At 38.1% G+C, this 20,494-nt stretch overlaps 1 protein-coding gene across 1 annotated transcript in view; it reads right to left on the reverse strand.

The window, feature by feature from the left end:
* F9 (coagulation factor IX) overlaps window positions 1–19,867 on the reverse strand; it is a 32,308-nt gene extending 12,441 nt beyond the window's left edge. Inside the window, exons 1-6 of the mRNA XM_008821802.2 lie at window positions 19,761–19,867; window positions 14,958–15,121; window positions 14,735–14,759; window positions 9,360–9,473; window positions 4,423–4,551; window positions 1,592–1,794 (exon numbers count right to left, since the gene is read on the reverse strand). Of these exons, the coding sequence (XP_008820024.1) occupies window positions 1,592–1,794; window positions 4,423–4,551; window positions 9,360–9,473; window positions 14,735–14,759; window positions 14,958–15,121; window positions 19,761–19,848 (723 nt within the window). The 5' untranslated portion in view covers window positions 19,849–19,867. The remainder of the gene's footprint in view (window positions 1–1,591; window positions 1,795–4,422; window positions 4,552–9,359; window positions 9,474–14,734; window positions 14,760–14,957; window positions 15,122–19,760) is intronic.
* Between the last annotated feature and the right edge of the window lie 627 nt (window positions 19,868–20,494).

Here is a 20,494-nt window from a genome sequence, read left to right on the forward strand (position 1 = left end):
GGAAATTGTTATTGAGTATGTCAATGCTGTTGTAATGAAATGCTTCTTCTAAGTATGTGGCTATTAAATAAATAATTAACTGGAAAAAATGTTCGCTTTACATCTGCCTTGTCTAATACAGTTAGTTGCCACTAACCACATGTGTCTATTATTCCCTGGAAATATGGCAGAAGTGACTGAGGAACTGAATTTTTAACTTTCTTAACCAGTTAACTTAAGTAAGCATGTGTGCTGGCTACCTTATTGAACAGCCAAACTTATGTAAGAACCAGTGTGACTCCTTGAGGTGTGTTCGCTTTACATCTGCCTTGTCTAATACAGTTAGTTGCCACTAACCACATGTGTCTATTATTCCCTGGAAATATGGCAGAAGTGACTGAGGAACTGAATTTTTAACTTTCTTAACCAGTTAACTTAAGTAAGCATGTGTGCTGGCTACCTTATTGAACAGCCAAACTTATGTAAGAACCAGTGTGACTCCTTGAGGTGGAAGGAGGAGGTCTGTTCCTCATCACAGATGGTATTACTTAGGCTTCAGCTATACGTACAGTTACAGCCCAGGTTTTGCTAATCTAATTCTTGGTTTTCACATAAAAAATATTCACAGGTAATTCTGTACATGCAATTTGTTCGCAGAACACACTTGGGGGACGGTAGATTGAGTCTCTTATTTGGTGTTTTGGCTGCTGGCTTCTGCTACAAATTTGCTTCCTTTACACCAGTGGTTTTCAAGCTGCATTGTGCATCAGAATCACCCAGAAAACTTCTCTGAACCCAGCTTGTTGGACCCCACCCCCTAGTGGTTCTAATTCAGTAGGACTGAGCTGAATTGTGGAACTGCACGGCTAACAAGTTCCCAGGTGATTTGGAGAATACCAGACTTTGAGAATTGTGGCAGCCTACCAGGCACCATGTGCTCATTTCAGGAACCTCATTTTTGTCTTAATCCTTCTAACGTGAGTGAGTACTTTCCCTATTTATTTATTTATTTATTATTTATTTATTTATTTTTATTCTATGTGTACAAGTGTATTGCCTGCATGTGTGTAAGTGCACCCGTATCATGCAATGTCTGCAGAGGACAGAGGACGGCATCAGATCCCCTGGAACTGGAATTACAGACTGTTGTTACCATGTAGGTGCTGGTATTGGAACTAGGGTTTCTGCAAGGACAGCCAGTGCTCTTAGTCACTGAGACATCTCTCCAGCTCTGTATTTTTCTTTATTCCTTTCAAAATAATCCAGTTTGTCTAGGCCTAGAGACTTTCTGAGATCCTGAGAGAGCACCATGGATCCCAGTATCAGTGATCTTACTTTTGGACATCCCTATTGCTAACCATTTGCTTGTCTGGAATCCTAATGCATGGTTTCCTTGATGTCAGATTCTCCTTGACTTTGTCTGGTTGCTGTCCCTGGACTTATCTTTCACCAGATGCTTCCTTATAGGTGTTATTATTTTGCTTAGGGATGAAATTAACCAAAATGCTTTTCACATCTGTATAAGTTGTTTTAGTAACCTAGCCTGGTTCCCCACCTGGCCTGTCTTTGGCCAGATGAGCTCATTTTTAGAGACATTATCAGTATATTGTACCTGCCAAGGAATTTGTCCTGGTTTGGCATTTTTTCCACCAACAACTCGAATGAAGTCCTTAGATGATTCAGTGCTTTGAGTGCTGTTATCCAGCATATCAATTTCAGTAGAATTTTCATAGTCCATATTAGAAAAAACAGTCTCAGCACGGGTGAGCTTCATAGAAATGTCTGGAACTGAAACTCTTCCACATGGAAATGGCACTACAAAAATAGAAAAATAAGAGTATTTGGAGATTTCTCAGTAGCAAAGGGAACTGCATTACAAAAATTGAGACTGAGGCTCATTGCTGTCACTTTGGAGAAGCAGGATTGTCAACTTTAAAAGATGTAATGAGTGAATATAATTTCAAACTAAAAGTTTGGTTGTATTATTTTCATGGAAAGTTTTCAAAACCTTCTGGGGGAGAATGTTTTGCTCTGGATTCTACCATCTTTATGATAGGAAAATAGGGATGGGCATGGCCTTGAATCCCAGCACTCAGGAGGCAGAGGCAGGCGGATCTCTGTGAATTCAAGGCCAGCTTGGTCTACATAGCCAGTTCCAGGCCACCTGTGGCTACAGGGAGACCTTGTCTCAAATAGACCCCCCCCCCCCCGCCAAAAAAAAAGGTAAAATAGGTGGCTGAAATCAAACTGGGTAAGACATTATGTGACTGAATTACTTTCTATTATTTTCTTAATTAAAGTCTTTCTCTGCCCCCCAAAAGGAAATATGGTAAAGGGTTGCTGAGTGATGCTCATGTTAGGACAAGTGAAAAGGGACTTCTGTTATTTGTCAGTAAAAGGATTTCTTTTGTGCACTAGAATCCACTACAGATTCCAAAGTTTATTTTAGTTTGTTTTGGTATTTTTGAGACAGGATCTCTTTTGTAGCCCCAGCAGGCCTGGCCTTTCTGTGGAGAACGGGCTGGTCTCGATCTCATACAGATCCTCCTGCTCTGCCTCCAGAGTGCTGGGATTAAAGAAGTGTACCACCATTCCCAGTTGATTTTAGCTATTTTTGAGGATAGATCATTGTGATTCAATTATTTGGCTGTCAAAAATTTACCAAATAGGTTACTAATATGATTATCAAAATTGTATTTACTTGGAACATGACCACCTGTTTTTTCCTTGGGTTTATTTATTTCCTGATGTAATCATCTGCTAAAATATTGGGGACTATCAGAATGGAAATCTGTAGCCAAACAAAGTCACACTTCATTTTCATTTTTTACTTTCCTCCTAGCCATGTTCCTCATAACAGACATTTCTATAGCAACCAGCTGTAGCTAAGTATCATGAAGACAGCTGTGGTTGAGAAAACAGGAAATTAATTCAAAATACTTATGTATAAATATACACAATCAACAATGGCTTGGGGAAAGGGGCCATTATCTTTGAAAAGGTAGGGTAGTTTATTTTAGGTTTGGCCTACTTATTCTACTAAAGCTAAGCTATATTCAAATATACCTCTTAATAGCTGGAGGTACTTCTGGATCCTTTTTCTCTCTTCAAACATAGAAGAGTTTGTAAGGACTTAGATACTATGCCATCTGTCTTCACTGGAAGTTGACTTTTTAAAGTTCAGTACACATAGATGCGCATGTGCACAGAGATACACTTCTAAGACAAGCTATGTGTAAGGCAGTATAAGTGAAGAGTCTGGCAGAGAGACAGGCCAGCCCTGAAGCATTACAGATGCTTCCCTTTACTTGCTGCAGATATGCACTTGGATTCCTCCTCTTTCTTCAGTATCAAACACAGTTACAGAGAATGGTTCATGATTTTATGTGCCAATTTAATGAAATATCTGGATTTGGAAATACAAAAGAAACTGTATGTGGCTTGCTTCAAAATTGTGCTTTTTGAAAATTGTGTGTGAGGGGTATGTGTGTGTGCAGGTATGAGCGCCCATTCCTGCATGTGTGGAAGCCAGAGGTTGACATCAAGCATCTTCCTCTATCGCTCTGCTCCCTGCCTTACTTTTGGGAGACAGGGTTTCACTGAAGCTGAAGCTCACCATTTTCTGCTGGACTAGCTGGCCAGCGAGACCCTGGGATCCTCCTGGCTCCCCGGCTCCACCCAGTGCTGGGTTCACAGGTACACCCTGCCATGCCTGGCTTTTATGGGGGTGCTGACCCACTGACCCATTTCCCAGGTTTCCCAGATTGTCCTTGTTTTATGAAAATACAAATGGTCTTGGAGAGCTTTTTATTTTTTCAAATTAAAACAGCAGCTCTTTTCTTTAGAAGAGAACGGTGAGTGAGTATTCTAAATACATCAATCAGTTGTCAACATGGTGGCATGGTCACATGACTAGAAAACATTTCCTTACCCTCCATTGTAAAGATCAGCCTAGTAGAACTTAAACATAGTTGCTGGATCATTGTGATACCAAATATAGAAACTTAGCTTGTGACCCAAAGTCAAGAAATATTTTTCTTAAACTAGCCAAGCCCTGGTAGACTTAGGTTTAGCATTTAACATCCTTTCACTAGAAACCTATCAGTCAGGCAAATATTTGTCTGTCTTTTATGGTATAGTAATGTACTATTATATTAATTTGATTTGGTGGATTCCAAATATTGAACAGAGAAATCCCATAACTAAATTTCTTTTTGCTATAAAAATGAGAGAAAAAATTGGACCCAGAAAATAATTCAGATAATTACAGAATTTATATCTAAAATGATGATGCAATTTGGAGAATTCATTTGTTCATTTTCAGTGACTAATCTTTTGTTCAGTTTCACAAAGGAGTAGATACAAGTAGGAATTAAAATAAGGTAGTTTAAATGCTAAAACTTTAAATGCAGATTTTCTTTAAATAACTTATTTAGTTCTGACCTGCTGGTTCACAGGACTTCTTATCTTCTGCAAGTTGGTATCCTTCAGTACAGGAGCAAATCACCTTTTTATCAGCACCGTTTTTACAAAACTGCATGCATCGGCCATTCTTAATTCTACATGTTACATCTAAAAGAAAATTAAATGAAAATAATGGCATCATCTGACATATATTTCTTTAAAAATTAAAAAATTGTTTTACTTATTCATTTTTTATGTGTGTGAAAGCTTTGCTTGCATGTATGTAAGATCACTCAATACCCATGGAGGGCAGAAGAGGCCATTGAATCCCCTGGAACTGGAGTTACAGTTGGTTGTCAGCTGTCATGTACCCACAGGGAATCAAATCTGGATCCTCTGCAAGAACAGACAGTTCTCTTAACCACTGAACAATCTTCCCAGTCCCTGACATAAATTTCTAAAAATTACATATGTGGGCCAAATATAGGTTTGGAGCAATCATGGTGAGAAACTTGAGAACCTTAAGAATAATAAAAAAAAATGCTAACATAAAATTCTCAGTCAGGCATAAACATGGTGTCAGCAATATTTTGATTTCTGTGTAAAATCCAATAATTGGCTATTATACTTTAACTACATCATGAAATGAAACTAGAAAGTAGTTTATTGAAGTATAACACAAATTCAAAAAAGTAGACAAGCTCTTGTGTAAATTTTCACAAACTAAATGCATCTGCTTAAAAACTGCACAGATTAATATATTGGACATTATCAAACCTTATAAGCCCCCTTTATGTTCTGTCCCAATCACTATACCTTTCCTCCTTTTCAAAAATTATCATTACCAGAACTTCTAGCATGGTAAACCATTTTGATAGTTCAAGAACTTTATATAAACAGATGCATATATATTCTTCTGTGTCTTTCATTTAACACTTTGTTTATAAGATTCATGTATGTGATTTTGTATAGCAGTAGATCATTTGCTTTGCTATGTAGTATTCCATTGTATTAGTATTATAGCTTTCATGCATGTAAGAAAGAAGACAACTTGCTCATGGGTAGTAGTTAAATGCAGACTCATAACTGGTCAAAGTGATGAGTATAAATAACTGTGTGCTCAGCTGTGGATGGGTCATGTATATTAACCCCCCCCCATCTAAGGGCTCAGGAAACTTCATGGAAGAGGTGATGGAGAGGGTGTAAGTTATGGTGGATGGTGACAAGAACTGTGAAAAGCTCTCTTCTGGACATAATAGGTCAGCTGCACTTATGTGCTCACAGCAGCTGTGGTTACCTGCACAAGACATGGACAAGCTCAAGCCAGTCAACTTTCCATCACATATTGGGCACCAGCCATCAGAGGAGTTATTGGCAGTTGAGAACGACTGAGGTAGGGAGAGTCACTTTTTTGAGGGGTGTAGGTTTCTCATGCCACAGTGGATGGCCATACACCCATGTGCATATGGGAAGCACTAATTGGGCTCAGGGGTTAATTAATTCCAAAAGATAACTTTATAAAAAAGGACATGACATTGAGAGCCAGGTGGGGTGGAGGAACCATCCTGAGATTTAATCTTTGCTGTCAATAATCCAGTGAATGCACGATCTAAAATGATGGCACTTGGTCTTTTGCATTCACTTGTTTTTTTTTTTAAGATTTTATTCATTATTTTATGTGTATGAGCGTATTGCATGCATGTATATGAGTGCACCCGTGTTATGCAATGCCTTCAGAGGTCAGAAGAGGGTGTTGCATCCCCTGGAACTAGAGGTAGAATGTTTGTTAGCTGCCATGTGGGTGTTGGAAATCAGACCAGGGTCCTCTGCAAGAATAGCCACTGCTCTTAACCGCTGAGCCATCTCTTCAGCCCCCTCATTTACTCACTTTTTGAGGACCTTTCTCATCATGAATGGTGATAACAACTCTAGCTATTTTCTTGTTAGTAGCTATTACACTATCATATTGTTGATACAAAGCAATACTGAAGTGTTCAACCAAATCAAATACCACCTTCTATAGAAAGTGTTCTGTCAATATGAAATTGTGATAAGTTAACAGGAATGGGTGGTGGAAACAGACTGGTTTTGTCCAGGGCATGCACAACAGGAATGAGTAAACTTGGTGTGATTTTTCTATTCTGATTCTGTGTTCTTGATTAAGTCAGCAGACCTCTAATCATTTTTTTATTTGCCATTGCCTTTTACCCTTGGTCTCTGGCTTGGTTTCTACAGGTGGTGGTAAGTATTGCTGTATCATCAGTAGTCTTTTGCCTGCAGGCAAAGGGCTCAGGATTCCAGGAATGAAATTATAGCACAAGGAATTCCAGGGGAGAGGTCAATAGAGAAGGACCTAAGAAACAGAATGGGACTCATTCATCAATTATTGAGTACTTAGATGTCACACACTATGCTGGGTATAAGTTCTCTTTGGTTCAGAGACTAGTCTCAGTGTGTAATATACCTGTTAAAGAAAACACATCTGTTTTTCTCCCTATAGGTTAGCCACCAAGTTCTTTCTAATCCCTTTCATGCCTACTTAGATAAATTATAGTTTTCTTTATTTATTTCTGATGTCACTGATTTGCCAACTTGAGCTTTAACAAAACTTGTTCTACTTAACAAGTTTATCACAATGTGTTATTTACCTAAACTCAACAGTTTTCCTCCATCACACATATATTACATAATAAATAAGTCATGCCTGTGATGGGCTGCAAAAATGAAAAAAATAGTATTCCTATATTAGTAATTTTTTCCTTTTTGTCGGGAAATGCTTCTTGTAGTCTTTAGAAGGAGCAAGGATGAGAAAATTCTTGAAGACCTTCAGCTGTCTGATAACGATTTGGATTTGTTGTGCAGCCAAGGACACACAGAGATCTTTAATCTAGACAAAAGGATCCAATAGCCAGTTAATTCTTGTTCTTCTAACTAGAAAGCATGCTCTGAATGCTTGTACCTCAGTCTCCTGACTAAGAGTCTAATGAACAAGGAACAAGGAAATCAAAAAGGCCATAATAATAGAAGTCTTTCCTTTTCCAAGGTAGGCTAAGGCAAGGGACTGGGCGGACCACATACATAGAAACTGTGCTATTTTGTGACTTTAGATTGGTTTTCAGTTCAGCTTGAGGCAAGAAGCTTAAGTGGGAGCTTGTATATGCTTTGTCGTTGCTTTCCACTGCTGTCTGAGATAAAGAGCATTTGACACAATTCCCTTTTTGTTTCTAAACCCGCTGAGCTGAAGATATTTTTTTCCCACAATTGATCAGATTGGTTGGGTCAGATCAATGTACCCTAGAGGCCAAATGTGGTGGTGACTGCACTTCAGTCACAGAACCCTGACCAAACAGAAATGTGGGAACCGAGAAGTATTGAGATGTTGCCAGTTGTAGATTCAGCACTCTTTCTCTGTGGACTGTAATCTCCCATATACAGTGAATCCTGTTATAGAAATTCTGTGCTTATGTTCACATTCCTCGAGGCTGTTCTCTTCCTCCTTTTAAAGTATCTGTCTTTTAAAACTAGATAGAGACATTTATATTTTCAGTGATAGTTTACTGCACTGTGTCCTTCAACTGCTACAGAGACTAATTGAATTATTCATTCCTTCAGCTCCAGTAGTTGTATTATTTAAACCAATAATGAGTAATTACTCCAAATATTCCTGTATGTGTCCAGAATATCAAGATTGAATTTCCCTAAGTCTGAATTTGAAATTATAAGTTCTCAGAAAAATAGCATTTTAGAGATGCTAACTAATTAACACACTCACAGGAGTGGTAACTCTGGCATTGGTTTAGCTCCACCCCAGGAAGCCTAAAGGAATTCAAGTACAACCCCAGTGCATAGTTCACCTGCTTGCATGCGCTCTTCTTTCTTTTTAAATTCTTTTGTCCTGTCAGCTTCTCTTTTTATTCTAAGATCTTTCAGATCTCAAAGGAAGATGATCAATGTATTTTCCCTTAGTACTGAAAGGATTTCTGAGCAACATTACAGGGACTTTTCTCTCTTTTCTCAATAGGACAAGTGCAGCTGCACCTTTCATTTCATTTTATGCCTTTTTCATCTGTCAAAGAGATGGCTATATTGCCTTCATAGTGTCCGGCTAATTTTCTACTCTTTATCCTCATCATGTAACCTGGGGTGTTAATTTCTTTCCCTCACATTGCATCTCTATTCTCCTAGAGTTTCAGCATGCAGAATCTGTTCTTAGTACTATCTGCTTTTCTCAGTCATAATATCAGTGATATTGTATCCATAGGTAGTAATCAAGTAGGTAAAGATCTTTGGGGCTTACTGTCCAAATGATCAAAATCTCAAAAGTAAATATTCTAAGCTATGAGAAGAAAACTTACACAAAAATCTTAGATTTTCATGCTATTTTTTTATGCTACATTTTGATATAACCGATCTTGTCAAATTGAGGAATAACCTCTAATTTTTACACAGATTTAACATATGAAATTCTTTGTACATGTGGAAGAGTTCCTAATTAGCCCGTCATACCTCTGTTCTGCATGTTACTCACGCCACCTAGCTTGATACCAATTTAGTCACAATTTCAAACAATTTTAAGGGCTCGGCTTTCTCAGAGTTTTGAGTATAGTAAAACTGAAGTTCAAATCCTGGCTCAACCATTTATGCTTCTGAGTTTTGAGGCGTTGAAGCTGCAATTTTCTCAGGTGCATAAAATAGGTATAGTAACAGACAGCACTGACCACATATGACTGCATTAAGCATTAGTAATTAAAAAGACTGGAAGACATTGCCTTTATACTATCTACTTAGTTTTATTATTGTTTTAACACAGTTTCTTGAACTCATATATTGAAGACTGACTATAGAGAAAGTGAATGTTTATAAGCTTTGAAAGTATATTATAAAGAGAAACTTATTACATGTAAATATTTCATTTTCCTGTTTCATCTGGTTTAAAAAGGAAACTTTGAAACATGAATAATAAAAAAGTTACTTACCTAATTCACAGTTCCTTCCTTCAAATCCAAGTTGACACCAACATGCATAGGAATTAATATCATCCTTGCAAAGTCCACCATTTAAACATGGATTTGACTCACACTGATCTCCATCTTTGAGATAGGTTAAGAAATTGAATTATCAGATAAAGTTCTCAGATGCCCAGCCCTCCCCTGAATAGACTTCTGAAGGCAGGACTCAGATTTTAGGGTCAGTGAAGGACTATGGAGGTACAAGCCACTGTATGTAAGCAACTGATGCACCTCCTTTTGAGTTTCTAAACACTACTGCAGCAAAGGTTTGAAGGCCAATGCCATCGTGAGAAGTTGCACTGAAGAAGACAAGCGCATTTTTTACCATCCAAGGGAAGAGGGAGAAGGATATACTTGTATGGAAATGTAGTATATCATCAGACAGTGATCTTCAGTGTTTCTTTATGCAATGGTAACAGGTTAACAGTAAATAAAATGGAATCACTTTAAGAAATATCTATATTTCATTCAAAGGCATTTTACTGCAAGTCTTGCAGAGCAAGCTGAGTTACACAGTAAAGGTACTTCCACTCAAGGAACTGGCACCCTAGGCACAGAGCAAATGCATGTACGTCGTTCTGTTGCCTTTTAATGCTTACATGTCCTATGAAGCAGGGGTCAATAACAATAGGAAAGATGCCAAAAGTATCTGTTACTGCTTAAAGATAGTTTACTATCTACAAGTTAGGTCCCAAATGGGAAACAATGTTCAGTGTATTAGCAGAAACTACATATTCCCTGATGGGCTTTATTTATGAATAGATTGACTGTTTCCATTCTACTTTTCCTGAAGGTTTTACATTTACAGACCATTGAAGACACTGCTAGAAAACAGGAGGAAGGAGTAGGCAAGAGATGGATCAAGTTGAGAAGGGACCGTTAAGTCTGTTTTTTTAGTGTTTTGCTTCAATTCATATTTCTAAGGAAGGTTCAAAGTGAAAAGGATGAACACAACCAGAAGGGACAGTGGTATGCGCTTTGCGCTATGAAAAATAAACTTGAAGAAAAATCGCTACCTAGCTAGGTCTGTAAGACTCTGTATATGAGAAAGAAATCCGTAAGAGATAAAATGACACCAAAGATCAAAGAAAGAGAAAAGGAAGGAATCAAAGAGAAATTTCTTGTTATTAGTTATACTTTATAGCCAAACTCCTTGACATCTAGTGTGTAGATGCCTGCCTGTTCTCCCTACTCTCTGATGGAAGCATGAGTTCAGGTTCCATTGACTAAAGGACCAATATCCCTTTTCAGAAATAGACTCTCTGGGAAATTGGATTGCTGTAAAAATTAGACCTGGTCCCCTCTGCCCTTTGATCCAATGTACTTTTGTCCAGATACTGCAATTTGTTACAATTCTATGAAAACAGAATACGTTATCTCTGGTTTATTATTATTGATGCTCAGAACTGGTCTAAAAACGAGCTACATTTGTACTTTATATTATAGACCAACAAATCTGAATTATTTAGGATGTTTCACTGAAAGGGTCTGGGCTTACAGCCAGCCACACAGGAAACTCATTTGCTGAGACATATCTTCAAAAGGAGTGTCATTTTATCCTGCATTTAATCCTCCTTTGGGTTCTTGTCTATTTGTACTGTACGCCAAGACAAAGCTATAGTCAGTGGGGGTCAAAGACAACAGAGGACAGGGCCTTGCCAAGTTAAAGATTCTTTTTTTTTTTTAAAACTCTGATAGGTTTTTAGGTAATGAATCATTTGAAAGATGGAAGGTATAATAGTGAAAGCAAGGGGTTGGTAAGGAATTTGGACTCTTTTCTGGGCCTTGTGAATTCCTGGCTGGGTGATCCTTAGTAAATCCCTTACCCTCTTTTTTTTTCTTTTTATATCAAAACATATTTTATTCTGGACCTCTTTCAAATCTGATTCAAATTACAGTTGTCAAAGCAATACAATGCAAGGGGAGAACTGCAATAAAAACAAAACACACAAAAAATGTGCCTGGAAAGGGTCAAAGGGTCAGTGGGGACAAATCACTGTGATGTGGAACCAAAGTACATTGTAAGTGTCATTGACACTTACGTCCAGGAGAGCAGAGACATCTTATCAGTTATCCTTACACAACCATCATGGAAACCGAACAATAAAAGTTCTTTAACTTGTATAAAACATTGTCATGGGCTGGTTTACACTTTTACAACAGCTTTAAATTACTGGATAACCTAAGAAAAGATGCAGACATTTTCATCCAGTGCTATAGGAAGGCTCAGAGAATTAGACTCAAAGGATTTGACAAAACCAAAATGAAGACATGATATAGAGTTACCCTTACCCTCTTTAAGCCTCAGTTTTCTTCTCTGTGAAATGGAACTCATAATGCTTCGTGCATGGGGATGTTGTGAGGGTTAAATTTGATAGGCATTCTATAAACAACTTCTGTGAACTGTTCTGCAAAGTGCTTGACAGATGCCAGTTCAATCAGGCTTTGTATGATGAAGTAATGGTAGAAAATGACACATCAGGGAGGAGCCTGGGCACAGGCTCTTTCTGAGAAGTATAAATTACTTTTGTGGCAAGTGGGACTCTCAACCACACTTGAAAGGGCACATGGACTTTGCTTCTTTTGGTTCTTCATTGTTTTAGGGTTTGGTAATCAAAACAGTAGTGACAGAACCATGCCCTTGATGTTTCCTACATATCTGTAACCAAGGCATAGCAAACATTGCATCTAGCTGATGTAGAAAGCCATTGCCCAACTTCAAAATATGCTGCTGGGGCTGTGGCCAGGGCCTATGTGGGGTGGGCAATGAAGGATCATGAGAGTTCAAGTGTAGCTAGGAATACAGATATTGGAGAAGCAAACACTGAGATGATTTTTATTTCTTTGGTCTCTCCTCCTCCCCCCTCCCCCTCCCTTTCCCTCCCCCCCTTTTCTCTTGGCAGAGGTAAACATTGGATGCCCCTCTTCAATCGCTCTCCATCTGGTTTTCTGAGACATGATATCTCAGTGAACCTGGAGCTGAGTGATTAGGGTTTGGTGGTTTACCAGCAAGCCCCAGAGATCCTCCTGTCTCTACCTCCCCAGAGCTCGGGTTATGTGCAAGCGCCACCATGCCTGGTTCTGTTCCTTTTGGGGATTTTAATTTTTATTTTATGTGTATGGGTATTTTTCGTATATGTATGTAGGTGCATCATATGCGTGCAGTACCCATGGAAGCCAGAAGAAAACATCGGATTTCCTGGAGATGGAGTTACAGATGGCTGGAAGCCCACAATTTGGGTGCTGGGAACTGAATTCAGGTCCTTTGCAAGAACCGTCAGTACTTTTAACTGCTGAGCCAACTCTCCGGCCCTCCATGCCAAGTCCTTTAGATGGGAAAAGTTCTTTATTGATTGAGCTATCTCTTCTCCAACCCCTTGATTTGATTTTACAAACATGCTATAAACAATATTCAAAGCTTTGCTTCTACTGAATTAGTAGAAACAGAGAATATAAAGGCTTGCTTGGATGAAATTTGGGAGACAACTAAGAAGTAACTTTGGGCTTGGTAGCATTTATTCTTAAGAATAAGGAAAGATAGAGTGAACCCTTTTGTTATTTTGTGACTTAAAAACAGAAATATTCAGGGACTGGAGGCATATCTCACTGGTTAAGAGCAGAGGACCTGGGTTCTGTTCCTAGCACCCACATGGTGACTAACAACCACCTGTAACTCCAGTTCCAGGGGAATCTGATGGCCTTTTCTGGTCTCTGTGGGAATTGCATGCACAGGTACACCAACATACATTCAGGAAAAACATTCATACAAATAAAATAAAAATTAAGAAAGAAAGTGGAGAAATTATGAGGTGTGAGGATACGAGAATGTCTAGTATTACTCTAGCACAGGAACTGTAGAAAATAGAATTGTACCTCAAGTTCATAGAACTCAGTGAGTAGGATGTCCAAGTTAATTTGCTTCTGTCTGTGCAGGTAGCCTGAGGGAGATCAATATGTAAAACGTCCCTCAAAATTCATACTACTATATTATAATTTAAAAAATTTAAAATTTAAACAAAATTAAAAATATGCAAAACCATAAAATAAACAATAAAATAGATATGTGTTAAAGTATTACTTTTTTTACTTCTGGTCAACTCATTGGAGGAATATTTACTGACTTCCTCTGTTGTAGATGTTGTTCTAGATGTTAGGAATCCCATCAATAATGAAAACAGTTGACTCCTACCAAAATGAAGCTTTTATTCTAGTGGAGTGGGTAAAAAAAAAAATCAATGATAGTGTATGTAAGAAAATACAATAAAATACAATGACAGAAAAGAGTGCTGTAGACCGAGGACCCTGAAAGCTCAGTCTCCAAATCACTCCAAAATCCAAAATCCAAAATTTTTTGAGGACCAACATGATACCAAAAGTGGAAAATTTTATACCATGAAACTGTTTCATTCATAGAATTATTAAAATTATTGTTTGACATTATCTTCAGGCTATATGTATAAAGAATATATGAAATATAATAAAAAATCTATGTTTAGACTTGGGTCCCTGCCCAACATATCTCATTAAGTATATGCAAATAATTCAATATCTGAAGGAAATCCAAAATCTAAAACACTTCTGGTCCTAAGAAGATTGAATAAGGGATACTCAACCTGCAGTTGAAACAACAGATCAGGACACAGGTGTCAAGAGGGACAGAGCTGCCAGGGAGCAGGCCGAAGTCTCAATAAATGATCAAAGAAGGCCTCATGGAGTTGGTGACATTTGGACAAAGACCTGCGAGGTGAGAAAGTGAGCCTAGCAGGATTTGGGATGACTCAGTTGAAAGGAATAGCTAGATAAAGCCTTTAACATGGGAGCCTTGATAGGGTGTGCAAGGAACCTCTTGTATAAGGAGGAAAGTAGTAGAGGTGGGCAGAAGGGTGACAGGAAGTTAGGATAGGTGGAGGCATGATGGACACTGGAGGCCATCCCAACCATGAGGGTTTGAAGTAGGAAATGGGGCTAATCAGCATCCCTGTCTCCACTGAGGACTGCAAACTCCCATTTCCTTACAAAATGCAACCGTGCTTCCCTTCCTTCCTTCCTTCCTTCCTTCCTTCCTTCCTTCCTTCCTTCCTTCCTTCCTTCCTTCCTTCCTTCCTTCCTTCCAGCTTTCTGCAGAGGAGCCATACCACCGGGAAGAGTTAGCTTATCCTCCAGCTGCTGTTGCCCATGCTGGATATATACCTGCAGTGAATAACTATTTAGTCTTGGGTTAAAGAGACTGATTTTTCTGAGCCCTTTTGACATCGTTTAACTTATCATATATTTATACAGAGAGAAAGAAATGGTTTTCAAATGCTTCAGATAGTAGCTAGGAGATGAATTTAATTGCTTACCAACATAGTTCTTCCAAAATTCAGTCTATAAGAAAAAATAGAGGAAAACTTAATGATAGTATTTAAGGTATTTTACACTGATTCCTTTTCTTTTATAACATTTATGATATAAATATATGTTTAGCTATTTTGACATCCCAAGTAGAAGTTTCTTTTCAATAAATTTAGGGTTTTAACCTTTGCTCTGAGGTGCATTGATCTGGTATTATGTGGAAATACTCACAGCTTTTTCAGTGTTTTCAAAAACTTCTCGTGCTTCTTCAAAACTACACCTTTCTTCTAAACATTCTCTCTCAAGGTTTCCTCGAACAAACTCCTCTAGTTTCCCTGAATTATACCTCTTCGGACGGTTCAGAATTTTGGAGGCATTTTCATGATCAAGAAAAACTGAAATTTAAAAGAAGAATTCTTCAGTTTTAGAGAAAAGAAAACACTGTGACAATTAAATGTGTCTTTTAAGAAAGGCTTCGTTTTTGGTCCAAGTAAACCCACAGCTAATTTCTGTTTGGGGCGTGGAGCCAAAGTCTGTGGTATTCCCACAGTATGCATGCACATGGAGTTTTTGGAATTAAACTGATTTTGGAATCAGTTTTACTTTTAGTCAGGAGAGCTCCCATAATGAACAGTCATATATTCAATCCTATTTGAATTTAACTTCGGATAAAAAAGTTCTTAAACAGTCAAGACCACACTTTGTCATCGCCTGAAAACAGCGCTTTGCAGATCCTCCCAAGGTGATCTATCACCTGGCTTGACTGTTTTCAGAATACGGTCACTCAAAGACTTTGCAACAAATATCTCTTGAAGAACAGAAACCTAATTATGGACCAGTTGCAAATGGGACCCTCTCACTGGATAGCAAAGAAAAACCATGGATTTGGTTGTTTTTATCTTCAGGCCCACAGTACCTTTACTTGACATATATTATAGTAATTCCAGTGATGTAAGCATTTCTCTGAAATTCAGGATGTGGTTTATTTTCACTATGCTAGTTTGTAGGAAGATTTCAAAATTTTAGAGGATTGAAAACTTTATCTGAATTTTCTGCTTTCTTTCCTTTACCTCCCCTTCTGTGTCTGTCTGTCTGTCTGTCTGTCTGTCTGTCTGTCTGTCTCTCTCTCTCTCTATATATATATACATATATATGTATATGAACACATATGTGTAAATGTAATCATTTCTATTTGTATATGTGTGTATATAATGTGTATAATTGTTAACAGAAACTCTAGAAGCTGCTGTTTCTTTCCTCAAGAGATCAGCAGTCTAACTGATAATATCTCAAAAGGCCAAGTGCTTATAAATGGAACTTTCCAGGCATTTAGGACTACTTTCTCATAAACTCAAAACAAAAAAAAGAGAAAGAATGGAGCTCATTTTTATTACCTTATTTTTGTTGTAGCTATTCCCTTTTAAAAAAATGTTTTATTTATTATTTTTATTTTATGTGTATGCATGTATTGCCTGTAGTAGGTAAGTGCACCCGTGTCATGCAATTCCCTGAGCAGACAGAAGAGGCTGTTGGATCCCATGGAACTGGAGTTACAGACAGGTTGTTAGCTGCCATATGGGTGCTGGGACTCGAACCCAGGTCATCTGCAAGAACAGCCAGTCTTCTTAACCTCTGAGCCATCCATCTCTCCAGCCCCTGTAGCTGTTCTCTTTATGGACTGTTATAGTCCCTTGACATCCTTGCTCTACAATTCTCTCCCTCCCTGAGCTTAGCCTAGATATTTTTCTTTCATCCCTTGTCAATGCTGTGCTTGCCCAGCAATCTTGAGATCAGGCAGGTGTACAGCTCACTAAGTTGCCCATGAGCCTCTTCATGCATTATTGTCTCTGAGCTCCCCCAGCAATTAATTTGCTTTGTTCTGGTCACCTCTAAGGAACATCCACATCTGTATTGATTTATAGTTGTAGAGGAGTGAAAAAAACAGGGTTTGAGATCAAATCAGACAGGCCTTGAATCATGTATCTAACTCTTATTGATTGTATGGACAAGTCACATAATGTCTGTACCTTGACTTTCTCAAATGTAAAATGGACATAACAGCAGTGTAATGAATGTTTACCTCACCTTGCTGTTAACAGAACCCATGAGACATACTGAAGACTGGTGTATCCTGGTTCCCTCACTTTCTTCCCACTTCTCTCATGCTAGCCCTTTGTCTTCCCTTAACTTTCTCAATTTTCTCTAGCGCTACAATGCACTTCTGTATTACCTTTTCTTCCTTACTGTCCCCCATATGAGAAAATAACCATTGTCACAATCAGGAGCAGGCTCCTAAAGAATAACTGACTTTGTGTATTTCCTGACTCTCCGCGTTATGTAATAAAGGATCAGGGCCTGGATTTAAACTCTGGCAGTTAGATTAGAGAACCCATGGTATGCTGATATTATCATATTATACTTAACCCCCAAGACATATACCTCTCCTAAATCTTTCATATGCATGTGGGTATTAAATCATATCAGCTCTACTTCATTATTATCACTCCAATCTCCAATTTTTTCTCTACAACTACTGTCTAGGTTCTGCTTTTTTATTTCCTTTGGATGATTGTAAGTGCCTTTAACGTTATTCTCCCTAGTCTGGGCCACAATCTGTTCTTTGAGCGTTTCTAGGCTGAGCGTTATAATACAGTCAGGTACGTACTTCTTATGTCTATATTCCTCACACTTCTACATTACATTCTATTGTCCAGTATCCTTAGCTTAGGCCTTTTATTATCTGATTCTCTGGCTCACCAAGTTTTCTTACCTCATTTGTGACTGTCAGTATTCAAACAAGATCAAGTGTCTGAAATACTTTACATTATTGTAGATGTGGCTCTCTGTGAGGGTTACTCTCTACATTAGTGCTCCAGAGCAGTAATTTTTATTACATTTAATTGTGTGTGTGTGTGTGTGTGTGTGTGTGTGTGTGCATGTGGTGGTCAGAAGACAACCTGTAGATGTCAGGTTTCTCCTTCCACCATGTAGGTCCTGGGTGTTGAACTCTACTTGACAGCTTGATGGCAGGCAGGTGTCTTTATGCACTAAGGCATCTCACTGGTTCCAGATCACACATTTAAGAACAGTGAACTGCTACACATTTCTTGACATCTTGTTCCAAACATTGTCAGATGTTTCCCATTCATTGTGTTCCTTTCTTTGTGCTACCTTAGCATGTGGTACATATTTTGTCCCGTTGTAGTGAAATCTCTTTCCTGACCTCATGGTGCTTTAGGTAAAAAAGGGAGCCTGGTTTATCCCTATGTCACTAGTACCCTGCCACAGTACCAGGCACCATCATGCCTGAATGAGAGAAAGTAATATATGAATGAGATAAAGATAGTTTTCATCCACACACTGTAAAACAGAGTTGGTTTCAGAGAATAATTTTGATTTCAAAATTTTCAAATTTGTGGGCAGATATGGTGGTACATGCCTTCAATCCCAGCACCTGGTAGAGGCAGAGGCAGGCATATTTCTGTCAGTTCAAGGCCAGCCTTGTCTACATAGTGAGTTCCAGCCCAGCCAGGGCTACATGTGACACCCTATATAAAAAAGTAAATTCAAATTGGCACAGAAATGCAATAGCCATGCACACACAATGTTTTGTTTTTGAAGCTCATGATGGTTTAATAGAAGCGAGTGCTTCTCAATGACTCCAGAATCCCACTGCTTTTCTCCTCAGCATTGTCTGAAGATCATACATTTAACATTCCTTCTGAAAGATTTCTAGTCATTATTGCCCCAGCTCTGAAATCCTGGTTCTTCATTGTTTCTGTCATTCTACCATTACCTGAGGACTCCAGGCAGGCAGCATCCTGCTTGCACCCTCCAGCATCTCATCACTTATTCTAAGAAAGAGTTTGGATCTTTTTTCCTCACATAGGCCACACTCTTGAGATATGTCTAATAGCCTGACTTTATGGCCCCGCTTCATGAATTTTCTGACATATTTTCTTCATTTCTTAACTCTACCCACTTTACTAGTTCAATTTAACCTTTGCATTTGGACATCATTATTTCAGCATTTCAGTCTGATTCCACAGTTGACATCATGTCTGGAGTGGAAAACAGAGGATCAGTCTGTTTTCTGGGGATGCTTAAGGTTGGCGCCCCTGATCCTGGCACTGTCAGCTGCTAGCGTTGATTTTTAGTAGGTTGACAAGTAAGTGTGATAAATGTGTCCTGTGTGAACATGCTCTTTATCTAAATTGACTAAGTTCTCTGTGTGCCTTCCTCTGGGGAGTATAGATATAGTCACTTTGTAGTTGCAAAAAAGAAGGCAAACAAACCAATGTGATGTACTTTGCATTAACTAAATTCCTATTCTTTCTATCGAGTTGTAGACTTGCTTTTGTCCCTTAGGGAGCCCATTTGAGTATTGAGGTTCCCTAAATATCAGTCGAGACACATGGAATCACAGATGAACTGATTTATTCTCAGTTCATGTAAAAATTTTCATGATAATAACTTACTAATGAAAGATTAATCTAATTTTAACTAAAACACTAAATCGTAGGTATACAATTTCGAACATTGAAACCATGCTTCACTTTATAGGTCTAAGATTTTGAAACACATTATGTATATTCAAATAAGATTTTTTATGTAAATAAGACCATAGTGGTTTTGATGTTTCCCCTTTTGCTTTCAAGATGATGAGTCTGAAATCTCAAAATAACATTTTTTTCTGCTTATTCTCTGCAATTACTTTGTTAAGACATTTCCCACTTTCAACTTTTAAAAACCAAGGAGATAAATACATTTTTTTTAAAAAAGAAAAATTACATTGTTAAATCATAATCTTAACAGTATCCATTAAATAATATACATTGAAAGCACTGTAAATTTCATTGCTTTTATAAGGGAAAGCAGTTACCAGAGAGCCAGTACTTACGAACTAATATGCTGCCCGTTAGACTCTAAAACATAGCTGTCAAATCATGGAATCATCATTTAGTGAGATTGTGTGGAATATTTCTGTAATGAAATGAGAAGCATATTCAATGTAGCTTTGAAAAGGAAACGAACCTGAACATTCAGCACTGAGTAGATATCCTAAAAAGCAGATGGTGATGAGGCCCGGTGATTCGGCCATGATGGTGTTCAGGTGCTGCATGACCTTTGTTAGTGGATTGTGTAAGTAGCTGGGCTGATCAATTGTTCCAAAGTACAAGCTGAACTTAATTTACTTCTGGGAAATATTGTCTATTTCCCCAGTGGGTCTTTGGGCTATTTCCAGTGGCCTCTTTAGTTAAATGAAGAGAATGGGCAACGATCAACATTAAGGTTCATCTAGGATTTCAAAGGCTTCTGCCACCGTGGTTGACATGAGGCCGAAGCAGCAAGTAGAGCAGAGACACAGGTTCACAATGGGGCTGACTGTGGTAGCTACAGCTCTTGTGGCAGCAAAATTCATCAGTGGGAATTCATTTTCTTTGTTAGAGAGAAATAAGAATTTTAAAATGAAAAGAGACAACAATAACAAATCATTCTATCCCTTACCTTAAAACACCTTCAAATATGTTTATAAACTGAGTTACCTATTATGTTTCACTATAAGCTTCCTTTCTGGTACTCTTCATGTGTAGAATGAAAGTTCAGTGTGCCAAAGTATTTTTGTCACTGAAGAATTTTCACTAATAATTTTGATAATGTAGGTTTCATGTTATATTTTCTCAGATTATATTTATTTGAAAATACCTGTTTTACCTTCATTTGAAAAAGGTAATAATTTTGGCTGGTCATAGAATTCTATATTGAGT

This window comes from Nannospalax galili, unplaced genomic scaffold (assembly GCF_000622305.1).
Source record: "Nannospalax galili isolate Female #2095 unplaced genomic scaffold, S.galili_v1.0 scaffold167, whole genome shotgun sequence".
Taxonomy (NCBI): Eukaryota; Metazoa; Chordata; class Mammalia; order Rodentia; family Spalacidae; genus Nannospalax; species Nannospalax galili.